The sequence below is a fragment of the Oncorhynchus gorbuscha genome, linkage group LG04 (genome assembly GCF_021184085.1).
Source record: "Oncorhynchus gorbuscha isolate QuinsamMale2020 ecotype Even-year linkage group LG04, OgorEven_v1.0, whole genome shotgun sequence".
In the NCBI taxonomy this organism is placed as follows: domain Eukaryota; kingdom Metazoa; phylum Chordata; class Actinopteri; order Salmoniformes; family Salmonidae; genus Oncorhynchus; species Oncorhynchus gorbuscha.
The window spans coordinates 30363737-30376873 of record NC_060176.1 but is presented as its reverse complement, the minus strand read 5'-3'; the positions used below and the strand labels follow the sequence as shown (position 1 = coordinate 30376873).

The 13137-nt window shown below is 41.5% G+C and overlaps 1 protein-coding gene across 3 annotated transcripts in view; it reads right to left on the bottom strand.

Moving 5' to 3' along the window:
• Positions 1-3122, bottom strand: part of prmt3 (protein arginine methyltransferase 3) — a 114478-nt gene extending 111356 nt beyond the window's left edge. Inside the window, exons 1-4 of one of the 3 annotated variants that reach the window (XM_046346500.1) lie at positions 1331-3122; positions 798-918; positions 594-676; positions 446-495 (exon numbers count right to left, since the gene is read on the bottom strand). In XM_046346500.1, coding sequence (XP_046202456.1) covers positions 446-495; positions 594-676; positions 798-918; positions 1331-1352 — 276 coding nt within the window. In that variant the 5' untranslated portion in view covers positions 1353-3122. The remainder of the gene's footprint in view (positions 1-445; positions 496-593; positions 677-797; positions 919-1330) is intronic. The other 2 variants (XM_046346498.1, XM_046346499.1) reach the window with 2 other exon arrangements.
• Positions 3123-13137: the final 10015 nt, after the last annotated feature.

The following is a 13137-nucleotide window of genomic DNA, read 5'->3' as shown; positions in this document are numbered from 1 at the left end:
GGCCTTTTATTTTCCACAGCCAAATACACTTGTGAAATTATCATGCTGTTTAATCAGCTTCTTGATATGCCACACCTGTCAGGTGGATGGATTATCTTGGCAAAGAAAAAATGCTCACTAACAGGGATGTAAACAAATGTGTGCACCAAATTTGAGAGAAATAAGTTTCGTTCACAGGAAGAATTTGAGGGATATTTTATTTCAGCTCATGAAACCAACACTTTACATGTTGCGTTCTTTCTATCAGGTAGTCTAAACACCTGTTCTTTTGCAATGTCAATTTCTATAAAATGTCTAACCTCAATCTCAGCTTCGAGAGACGACTACACTTCCAAATGACAAGAAGCAAGGATGAGACCTGGGTCATTACTATTTTACCTGGACCATGCTTTGGCCAAAGATCTGAAGTCACTCTGTATCAAAACACAATAAGGGATGTGCTTACCTCTGTTCGTATGTAGTTTATCATCTTGATGTAGCCATAGTCATCTAATTCTACAGGGAAGGATTTTAACAACGGCAGATGTGAGGATGGATTATATCATGACCTTAAAACAATGATAACTCTTTATAAGATAAGTTTGAAAACTTACTGTGTTTCTTAACCACTTCTACAAGGTCGACTTGATGCTCAACTAGGCAGTGTTGTAGTGTTTCTGGTCCAGAATTTGACATCCTGAGAAAACATGAGGGACAAGATATATTTTAACCATCAACACTTTCAGAGAGAGACAACTATTTCACACCAGATTACATGTATCGGTGAGTTGCTTAAAAAAACAAACAATGATACACACTTGTCACAGAATAAGCAAGTAACTTGAACGTTGTTGTCATTGGCCTCCATCCACTGCCACTGTTCCTCATTATCACTGTCTGAGAGATCGGGCACATCGTCCCCTGCCCCACCGTCGTGATCTGTCACAGTGTCAGCAAAGGTGTCAGTCAGCACAGACAGGTACATTATAATCATCGTTGGTGTCAGTGTCAAACATTGCATGAACTGGCTGTAGCCATCACTTAAGTTCAACCACAGTTTTTTTTCAATGCAGGTTTCGTGTAATATGAGTTAACGTGGTAATGCAATAAGCTGCATGGAGTATAGTCAATACAAGCTCAGCTATCAAGCTGGTTAGTTCGTTTGCATACCGGTATACGAAATGCGTTAGCTAATTTAGCTAGCTAGCTACATAAGCAACATTACATGACTTCAAATTAACAACTATTTTAAGTACAAAATATCCTAATTACAATATGATGACCGATCTCTGTAGTGCAACATTCAGTATTTCTATTATTATAGTTTTCTATCACTATTTACGTAACTCACGTGTACCTGTGTATTCCGCCATGCTGTCTCCTTGGTTTCAGCAGTGTACACGCTGCTTCCGGGTCGAGTTCCAACGTGTACTTACAGACAGTGGTCACGAGGGTGTCAACAACTTTCTTCTTCTATGATGTTTAACGGCGGTTGGCATCCAATTTGTTGTATTACTGCCACCTACTAGACTGGAGTACAACTCCCTTAAACTTTAACTGAAAAATAAAATGTACTAAATAAATACCCTACTATCTAACACTATACTCACACATTTCAAAATTATTAAAATAAAATAAACACCACCCTACTCCACTGATTAAATGTTCCATCCATGGGGTGGCAGGGTAGCCTAGTGGTTAGAGCGTTGGACTAGTAACCGGAAGGTTGCAAGTTCAAACCCCTGAGCTGACAAGGTACAAATCCCCCCCTGGAAATGTCAACAATTAAAACATTCCACTATTTTCCCCAATACTACACATTCCCTTGTCTCATACATTGCTGCCACATGCCCATAAGCTTGACACCTGTAACATCTTAAAGTATTTGACACATACACTTGTACAGGATAACTTATATATCCTAACTTCACTTTGTCAGGCTTATGACTCAACTTCAGAACTCAAAAGAACAGATAATGACTTCTGTCCCCTGTCTGCGTCGCATCAAACGACAAGCATCACATACAACGGGGATCTTTGCCCTCAACTGGTCAACGTTTCTATCACTCCTTTCATTGGTTCCTTTTTCTTGAGAACACTTCACTTTACTTACCCCCATTCGTTTTACTTTGAGTACATTCTTCCTCTGCACAACAGAAACACAAACAAGTATCACTTCTACTTACCCTCACCGAATCCACATGACCCAACTATTTTTTCACCCACCATCAAACCACAAATGGATCAGCCAAGAGGCAAGGGTCCACTTTTTACATAAACTTCACTCCTACTGTCACAGACTCCTTTTCATCCTGATCCTCGGTGCATACATCAGTCTTCGATGACTTTACCACACTTACCACCTCTGACACTTCACCCTCATTCACTTTCATTTCTCCTCCTGTCTTCAGCTCCCTCTGCTTACTTTCTACCATTCTTCTTTGACAAACCATCTCCCTTTTTCCCCACAATTTTATCTGACTCAAGCGCACCCTCTTCTTCCCTCACTCTCTTAGACCTCTTCTCCCTATTTTTCCCGTCCATTCCTCCTCCATTTGTCTCAGCATTGCTTTCCACATGCAAATAATTAACACAAAGCATTACCCCATAGAGGTGCCAGCTTGACTAAAGGTCAGCAACTCATGACAAAATCTTTAAGGGATTTGAAGAGGTACAGACTGCTCCAGGAGGTTTGTGCTGATTGTACAAAGATTGTGACAGCCGATTTAAATGGCGTCCCTTGAGAAGGCAAGAACAAGATGTATGTCAGGAGAAGTGCAGTATTATCATGAGGAGATGTAAGAGGTGTTCGAATACTCATACTAACCGTACTAATCATACTATTTGTGACATTAATTTGAGTATATAGTATGCTTATTGGTCATAATATGGACATAGTATGACAAAAGTTCCCGGATGTCGTACTAAATTTGTCAAAATATGAAGTATACACGCAGAGGACACTATTTTATGGCCCATAATGAAATTCTTCAGCAAATGGGCGTGGCTTCACATCATTTTCAGATTTGAAGAGAATGACTGGAAAATATGCAGCCAAAGTACAATGAAAGCGGTTACAAAATCATTGCTTTAACTAATTAGGACAAATGTTAAGAAAATGTTAAGCAATGTAATAAAGTAATGACTTTTAAAAAAGTTAGCTTACATGTTATGTTGGCTGACAATTTGTTAGTATAGGGTTCAATTCTTGGGCCGACTCTTTTCTCTGTATACATCAATGATGTCGCTCTTGCTGCTGGTGAGTCTCTGAGCCACCTCTAAGCAGACGACACCATTCTGTATACTTCTGGCCCTCTTTGGACACTGTGTTAACAACCCTTCAGACGAGCTTCAATGCCATACAACTCTCCTTACATGGCCTCCAACTGCTCTTAAATACAAGTAAAACTAAATGCATGCTTTTCAACCGATCGCTGCCTGCACCTGCCCGCCCGTCCAGCATCACTACTCTGGACGGTTCTGACTTAGAATATGTGGACAACTACAAATACCTAGGGTGTCTGGTTCGACTGTAAACTCTCCTTCCACTCACATCAAACATATCCAATCCAAAGTTAAATTTGGAATTGGCATCCTATTTCGCAACAGGGCATCCTTCACTCATTCAAAAAAAATATACCCTTGTAAAACTGACCATCCTACCAATCCTCGACTTCGGCGATGTCATTTACAAAATAGCCTCCAATACCCTACTCAACAAATTGGACGCAGTCTATCACAGTGCCATCCGTTTCATCACCAAAGCCTCATATACTACCCACCACTGCAACCTGTACGCTCTCGTTGGCTGGCCCTCGCTTCATACTCGTCGTTCTCAATGGCCATTCTGGTGCTTTCGTAAATTCGCTCTGGCTACCTACTCCGATTTCAGAGCACTCACGTCTGAGTGTATAATGAATAATAATGAATTTACAAGCGCTCAACACCCGTTGAATACGGCTGGTGTCAGTAAATGTCGACAAAAAAAGCACAATTAAATTGTTGCCAGCAGCACAGTTAGTCATAAACGCTCTGGGTGACATGAAAACAGCTCTGCTGGTGTTAGTAAAATGGTCAGAGTGGTCTCATTTGTGTCTGGAAGTAGTCAGACGCTCAAATCAACTGTACTCCTCCGCCCGAGCGTCCAAGTGTGCGCTCCGAGAGCGAAATGCTCTGAATTTACAAAACGGACAAGCTGACAACGCTCTGAATTTACGAGCCACTCTGGCACTCCACATTCAATTTACGAACACACCCGAAGTTATAAGATGTCTAACTAGTAATGTGTTATGCTAACTAGCTAAAAAGAGGTTACATAGCAACAGCATCAACTTCCTGTAGACAGGCGAAGAGCTAGTTCGCTCAACTGAAAGCATCCTGTTCGCTAACAGTATACTAAAATTAACTAATAGTATATACTCATTAAGTATGTAGAATACAGTATGTTGGTATGAGTATTAACACAGCTGTATACTTTGAATACGGAGTAGGAATGGAGGGAAAAAGAGAGGCAGAGGAGGTCTAAGAGAGAGAGGGAGAAAAAGGGTGAGCTTGAGTTGGTTAAAATGGAGATGGTAGAAAGTGTGAGCTAAAGACAGCAGGAGAAATGGAAGTGAATGTGGGCTTAGTATCGCAGGTGGTAGGTGTTTCAGGGTGGGTGAACACGGAGTTGGGTGTTGTGGAATCGGTGAGAGTAACCAGAAGTGGTATTGTGATAATTGTTTGTGTTTGTGCTGGTCAGAGGGAGCAGGCGCTCGGAGTTAAAACGTTTTGAAATCTCACAGCATCAACTTTGCTGTAGCTTTCTTTTATGCATGCTACTTTACTGCAGACATCCGATTGGCCAGTGGTAGGCCAAACGTGTAATTAATTTGCTCTCTGGGCCCGCCAGGAAGGCAGATTTTGTACGTTCAGACGCCATGCAATGGTTAAAAATGGCAACAGTTCGCCTACCCGGTTGGCAGGGCTGTTGAATCAGGTGCATCTACCGCCAACAGCCCGAGACTAATTAAAATATATATTTATCACTTTTTTTTTTTACATATGTTTGGCAATCGACTAGGTATTCCTTGGAGATCGACCGGTTTGTGACTACTGCTCTAGAAAATTGATTGAAGTTCAATCTCATGCTTCTCTCTTTGGGCTGATACAGTGGGGCAAAAAAGTATTTAGTCAGCAACCAATTGTGCAAGTTCTCCCACTTAAAAGGATGAGGCCTGTAAGTTTCATCAAAGGTACACTATAATGACAATGACAGACAAAATAAGAAAAAAAAATCCAGAAAATCACATTGTAGGATTTTTAATGAATTTATTGGCAAATTATGGTGGGAAATAAGTATTTGGTCACCTACAAACAAGCAAGATGTCTGGCTCTCACAGACCTGTAACTTCTTCTTTAAGAGGCTCCTCTGTCCTCCACTCATTACCTGTATTAATGGCACCTGTTTGATATTGTTATCACTATAAAAGACACCTGTCCACAACCTCAAACAAGCACACTCCAAACTCCACTATGGCCAAGACCAAAGAGCTGTCAAAGGACACAAGAAACAAAATTGTAGACCTGCACTAGGCTGGGAAGACTGAATCTGCAATAGGTAAGCAGCTTGGTTTGAAGAAATCAACTGTGGGAGCAATTATTAGGAAATGGAAGATATACAAAACCACTGATAATCTCCCTCGATCAGGGGCTACACGCAAGCTCTCACCCCGTGGGGTCAAAATGATCACAAGAACGGTGAGCAAAAATCCCAGAACCACACGGGGGGACCTAGTGAATGACCTGCAGAGAGCTGGGACCAAAGTAACAAAGCCTACCATCAGTAACACACTACGCCGCCAGGGACTCAAATCGTCCAGTGCCAGACGTGTCCCCCTACTTAAGCCAGTACATGTCCAGGCCCGTCTGAAGTTTGCTAGAGAGCATTTGTATGATCCAGAAGAAGATTGGGAGAATGTCATATGGTCAGATGAAACCAAAATATAACTTTTTGGTAAAAACTCAACTCGTCGTGTTTGGAGGACAAAGAATGCTGAGTTGCATCCAAAGAACACCATACCTACTGTGAAGCATGGGGGTGGAAACATCATGCTTTGGGGCTGTTTTTCTGCAAAGGGAGCAGGACGACTGATCCGGGTAAAGGAAAGAATGAATGGGACCATGTATCGTGAGATTTTGAGTGAAAACCTCCTTCCATCAGCAAGGGCATTGAAGATGAAACGTGGCTGGGTCTTTCAGCATGACAATGATCCCAAACACACCGCCCGGGCAACGAAGGAGTGGCTTCGTAAGAAGCATTTCAAGGTCCTGGAGTGGCCTCGCCAGTCTGCAGATCTCAACCCCATAGAAAATCTTTGGAGGGAGTTGAAAGTCCGTGTTGCCCAGCAACAGCCCCACAATATCACTGCTCTAGAGGAGATCTGCATGGAGGAATGGGCCAAAATACCAGCAACAGTGTGTGAAAACCTTGAAGACTTACAGAAAACGTTTGACCTCTGTCATTGCCAACAACGGGTATATAACAAAGTATTGAGAAACTTTTGTTATTGACCAAATACTTATTTTCCACAATAATTTGCAAATAAATTCATTAAAAATCCTACAATGTGATTTTCTGGATTCTTTTTTCTTCTAATTTTGTCTGTCATAGTTGAAGTGTACCTATAAAGAAAATTACAAGAACTTGCACAATTGGTGGCTGACTAAATACTTTTTTGCCCCACTGTATTTCTGCACTGACTGCTGCACAGCAATCTCGGGCTACTGCACACGCAATTTAGAGAGAACATTGCTTGGAACTCTGAGCTCCCCCCCATTATTTTCATATGGAGAGGCATGCTGGTCTATTTTGCCAAACATCTCACAAAGTGTATATTTTTATTTGTCAAAATTGGACACCATTTAAAAATAAGGATAAAATCCTCTTTCTAGTGACGAGGTTGGGCAGCGTACTCTCATCGATTGCTAGTCCAGAAATAGTCAATGTTGCAAAACATTTTTGTACTTGTGGATGTTTACTTTCTACACAAGTTATTTGTCAGTTTTGTCCTAAGAACAGATTGTAGTGGTAAAATAAGAAGGTAGAAATGTTTGTGCCATTTAGGGGAAATGGAATTCTAAGCATCACTCCAGTCAGAAGAGGCTTAGGGAAGGTTGGTTTCAATTAATTTGCTATGGCTTCGTGGTACTGTTCCAGCTTAGCCAATGTTCTTTGGACAATTTTCAGCTTTGGGTTCATTTTGACTCATTCTATTGTCCAGCCTACTCCTGTTCTGGCCTGGCGCTGGTCTCTATGTGGCCTTTAGCATGTAGCATGCAGCCCTGGGTGTGTGTGCCATTCAGAGAGTGAATTGAATACGTGGACATCTATAAGTACCTAGGTGTCTGGCTAGACTGTAAACTCTCCTTCCAGACTCATATCAAACATCTCCAATCTAAAATCAAATATAGAGTCGGCTTTCTATTCCGCAACAAAGCCCCCTTCACTCACGCCGCCAAACTTACCCTAGTAAAACTGACTATCCTACCTATCCTCGACTCCGGCGATGTCATCTACAAAATTGCTTCCAACACTCGACTCAGCAAACTGGATGCAGTTTATCACAGTGCCATCCGTTTTGTCACCAAAGCACCTTATACCACCCACCACTGCGACCTGTATGCTGTAGTCGGCTGGCCCTCGCTACATATTCGTCGCCAGACCCACTGGCTCCAGGTCATCTACAAGTCCATGCTAGGTAAAGCTCCGCCTTATCTCAGTTCACTGGTCACGATGGCAACACCCACCCGTAGCACACGCTCCAGCAGGTGTCTCACTGATCATCCCTAAAGCCAACACCTCATTTGGCCGCCTTTCGTTCCAGTTCTCTGCTGCCTGTGACTGGAACGAATTGCAAAAATCGCTGAAATCGCTTCAAACATCTGCTATCTGAGCAGCTAACCGATCGCTGCAGCTGTACATAGTCTATCGGTAAATACCCCACCCAATCTTACCTACCTCATCCCCATACTGTTTATATTTATTTACTTTTCTGCTCTTTTGCACACCAATATCTCTACCTGTGCATGACCATCTGATCATTTATCACTCCAGTGTTAATCTGCAAAATTATTCGCCTACCTCCTCATGCCTTTTGCACACAATGTATATAGACTATTTTTTTCTACTGTGTTATTGACTTGTTAATTGTTTACTCCATGTGTAACTCTGTGTTGTCTGTTCACACTGCTATGCTTTATCTTGGCCAGGTCGCAGTTGCAAATGAGAACTTGTTCTCAACTAGCCTACCTGGTTAAATAAAGGTGAAATATATATATATTTTTTTTAATAAAAATGTTGAGCCCCCAACTCCGGCTTGTCACTCCATTAAATATCTTAAATATACAGTTGAATGTGTGGTCCGTAGATTGTGTATATTCCCTTTTGACTGCACAAATATTCTCATTTGTTGTCTCTGCTATAAAATAAAGAGAGGGGAGGGGTCAGATAAGAGGCAAAGAGCTGAGGCTACAGCCAACTACCAAATGACCAGCCAGGCTGCCGCACACCTGCAGTACACTCCCCCCCCCCACTTACTTACACTTCAAGGAAGATCAAAGTCTGTATTCACAGGGTAGCATTACTGATCTAGGATCACTGATCAAGATCTCTCTACATAGTCAGCAGATGCAGCAGCTGTTTCAACTTTCCATTATAGGACAAGTCACATGTAATAAGTCATTGTGGAGATGACACAATTGTCTTAATATTTGTGTCTATTGATGGCATTTTAATAATGTGGAATATCATTCTGATTGACTCCTCACACCTGTTTCCTGGGCCATAGTGGAAAAAATGATTCTTTTAAATCATGCACTCACCTTTGCATACCAAAAACTCATCAGTATTGACAACCAACTAAATGTGTGCTTTCAAGGATATAAACAAAGATTTTTTTGGCATTCTTATCAACATTTCAGATAAAGGCCTATTAAATTAAGTGAAATTGCATGTAGTAGCTTTTAAAGTTCTCTGGATGGCAGTAGCGAGTAGAATGAGTCCATTTGAGTCCTGATTGTAGAAACTTGAAATGACTGATGACAAGTGTACTACAAACACTGACTGCATCAGGATTCCATCAGGAATCCAGGTCATCGTTCTTGTCAATAACCTTTTGGTTTTCAAAGCTCAGGCAGGCAACCGTTCTTTCAAGGGCTACTCTGCGGTCACTGTAGTTACACAGGTCATGTTCAAAGCTGTCAATTCGGCGGCCTTGTTCATCCGCAGCGGCTCGGACACCCTCCAGGATGGCGGAGAAGGGTCCAGAGCAGCATCAATGGCAGTTTTGTGCTGAGTGGCAATGGTGGCTGTAATTTCCGAGACCAGAACCGTACGAAGGTTCTGAAGATCTGTGGGGAGAGTGACCGCATGAGGATTTGTAACGGTTGGACTGGAGTCGGTGCTATTACTATTCACGTTTGCCATCGTGGTTGAAACATTAGTTACATGTCTTCTACTCCTCAGATCGTGTAACATTTGAATCAAAAAGGTAACTTAGTGGCCGCCAGGCCAAACTGAGCAATCAGGGAGAAGAGCCTTGGTCAGGGAGGTGACCAAGAACCCGATGGTCACTCTGACAAAGCTCCAGAGTTCCTCTGTGGAGATGGTTGTCCTTCTGGAAGGTTCTCCCATCTCTGCAGCACTCCACCAATCAGGCCTTTACGATAGAGTGGCCAGACGGAAGCCACTCCTCAGTAAAAGGCACATGACAGCCCACTTGGAGTTTGCCAAAAGGCACCTAAAGGACTCTCAGACCATGAGAAACAAGATTCTCTAGTCTGATAAAACCAAGATTGAACTCTTTGGCCTGAATGCCAAGCGTCATGTCTGGAGGAAACCTGGCACCATCCCTACAGTGAAGCATGGTAGTGGCAGCATCATTCTGTGGGGATGTTTTTCAGCAGCAGGGACTGGGAGACTAGTCAGGATCAAGGGAAATATGGAGTAAAGTACAGTGAGATCCTTAATGAAAACCTGCTCCAGAGTGCTCAGGACCTGACTGGGACTAAGTTCACCTTCCAACAGGGCAACAACCCTAAGCACAGTGGCTTTGGGACAATCCTCTGAATGTCCTTGATTGGCCTAGCCAGAGCCCGGACTTGAACCCGACCGAACATCTCTGGAGAGACCTGACATTTGCTATGCAACTACGCTCCCCATCCAACCTGATGGAGTTTGAGGATCTGCAGAGAAGAATGGGAAAACCTCCCTAAATACAGGTGTGCCAAGCTTGTAGCGTCATAAAGGGTCTGAATACTTAATGTTGAAATGTTTCTTTATTGTTAATACATTTCCAAAAATGTTTAGTCATTATGGGGTACTGAGTAGATTGATAAAGGAGTAGATTGATAAAGGGGAAAAACCTTTTAATCCATTTTCAAATAAGGCTGTAACATAACAAAATGTGGGAAAAGTCAAGGGGTCTGAATACTTTCCAAATGCACTGTACTGTACACTCTGGTCTTAAATAGACTCCTGGATTAACTCCTGCTCGCCACTGCCACCCTGAGGACTTTAAAAGCTACTAACTTAATTAAATAGGCCTTTTTCTGAAATTTTAAGAATGCCCAAAATATTTGTTTATATACAAAGGGCACATTTCTTTGGTTGTCAATAACAAGGATTTAAGTGTGTGTGTATATGCAAGGGCATGGAAAAAAACAATTTCATTAATCATTTTGTGCACTGTGGCCAAAGAAACAGGTGTGAGGAGTCAATCAGAATTCCCTATAATAGAATGTCATCAATTCAATATTAAGACAATTGTGTCATTGCCATGACTTATTACATGTGACTTTTCCTATAATGGGAAGTTGATCAGGTGTCCAGTCCTCAGTGCTGAAACAGCAGCTGCATCTGCTGACTACACAGAGGAAGGAACCTGATCAGTGATCCTGGATCAGCAATGCTGCCCTGAGACACTTTGTAAATACAGACTTAGATCTTCCCTGAATTGTATGAGTGTATGTAAGTGGGGGCAGGGAAAGGAGTGTGTGTGGTGGCCTGGCTGGCTGGTCAATCGTTAATGGGCTGTTGGCTCAGACATTTAACATACTTTCAGTAATTCTGAAAAACAACCATTTTATAGCAGAGAGAACAAATGGGAATATTTGTGCAATCAAAAGGGAATATTCACAAGGTACAGACCACATCAACTGTATACATTTAAGATATTTAAATGGAGTGAGTGACAGACAGGAGTTGGGGGTTCAACATTACCCACTTTGTTTGACACTTGCAGGGATGCAAAACTTGTGAGGGCCCAAAAGGGTGACACTTTTTTTTTTGCATTGAAACATGCAAAACAAATCCCTGCTAGGGGGAAAAGCAGGTTTCAACTAATTAAACAACAAAATAATATGATCTACATGAGCGGTCTCTGTGTGTAAAATAAGTGGTTAATGTGAAACTAACTCGCAAGTTTAAAAAATGTAATGAAAGAAATCCAGTGTTATTTGTTGCCTAGACTTTACTGCAAATGACACTCAAGTATTGAGAAAAACAACTATAAACTAATATTGCAGCTAGCCATGATGGCCTTTATAATATAACGCTTGTGACCACACAGAAATATTGCACTTGGGGGGAAAAAAACATCTTAAAGTAGAAATAGAACGAAACAGTCATTCTATTTTTGCTCCATTATAATGGCTACTACAGACATTGATCAAGTGCACAATGCTACATGTGTGCAAAAATAACATTCAGAGTTTAAAAAAGTATAATCCCCTCACATGCGTTACTGTCAAGTTCAACACAAAAACAATATCCTTGGACTACACTGCACATTATTACATTGTACACTTTCTGCCTGTGGACATCTGTTCTACAATGTGTCAGCAAAAGTGAGAAAGAGGGAAAATGTGTGGTGTTCCATTTACCTCTATAGTGGCATCCAGTTTAAACCAGGCCCAGCTACACTTGATCCCTGAATCCACTTGTTTAACAAGCAACGCACCATTTTCCACTAATTCTCTCATTCTGAAAATTAACCACATCTGTAGAAGGAAAACATTAGTTAACAGATTGTGGTTAGTTCGTTACCCAGTTAACATTTGACACAGATTGCCAGGGTCCAGTAAGCAACTAAGGCATTATAACTTGAGGACCGGTTCCTCAAGTTATATCATTGCGAATTGATTAGGTTACTAATGTTAGCTCATCTGATGTTGTAACGTTAGCTTGCTGACGCGTTAACTGTCTGACTTTATTAGTAAGCTAATTATTTAATCAGATAAATTGGCTAATGTTGCTCAACATTTCTCTGGCTAGCTAACAGATAATTCGATCCAGCTAGCAAGATACTTAACGATGCTAATACTTGTTCAACAACACTTTCTCCCTCACCTCAAACTTTCCAAATGCCAGTAGATTTTCAGTTACAACTCATGAAGTACGCATCATCACAAGGTGCGCCCCTTAGTATTGTTATTATAATAAAACAAATATACACATTCAAATACAAAAACACAGTTATGGGAAGCACAATTAATTGTGTTTTTTTTGTTAAATAACCCAGAAAACAGTTACATTCCTCTCCAATTAACACTTTAAATTGCCTGAACAGCACCAGATCATCATGAGGAAATGTATTTTGAATGTTGTTCAATGAATATGGCGCATTAAAAGGAAAAGCAGATTTACCAAACTCGCTGGAAACCCTAGGACAGGGCTTGGGAAACTCCAGGCCTCATGTGCCTGATTGGTGTCACACTTTTGCCCCAACTAACACACCTGACTCCAATAATCAACTAATCACGATCTTCAGTTTAGTATGCAATTAGTTTTAATCAGCTGTGTTTGCTTGGGATTGAGAAAAAGTGTGACACTACTCTAGCTCAGGAGTCGCCCATCCCTGCCATAGGAATCTCAAGAGTAACTAATCCTGTGAACGGGTTTGGCAACTCAGGTGTCTACACTTCAACAGCAAAATTAGATAAGACGGAAGTTTATGCCCTAGCACTACACAGCTGATTCAAATAATCAGCTAAATCATCAAGCTTTGATTTAAGTGCCCTTGAACGGGTTACACTACACAGGCGAACCGACTTGCCAAACTATTGGGGCCTGTACATGCGAATCGTCATGAATCTGAGAATCCATTAAGTAGTGTAAAG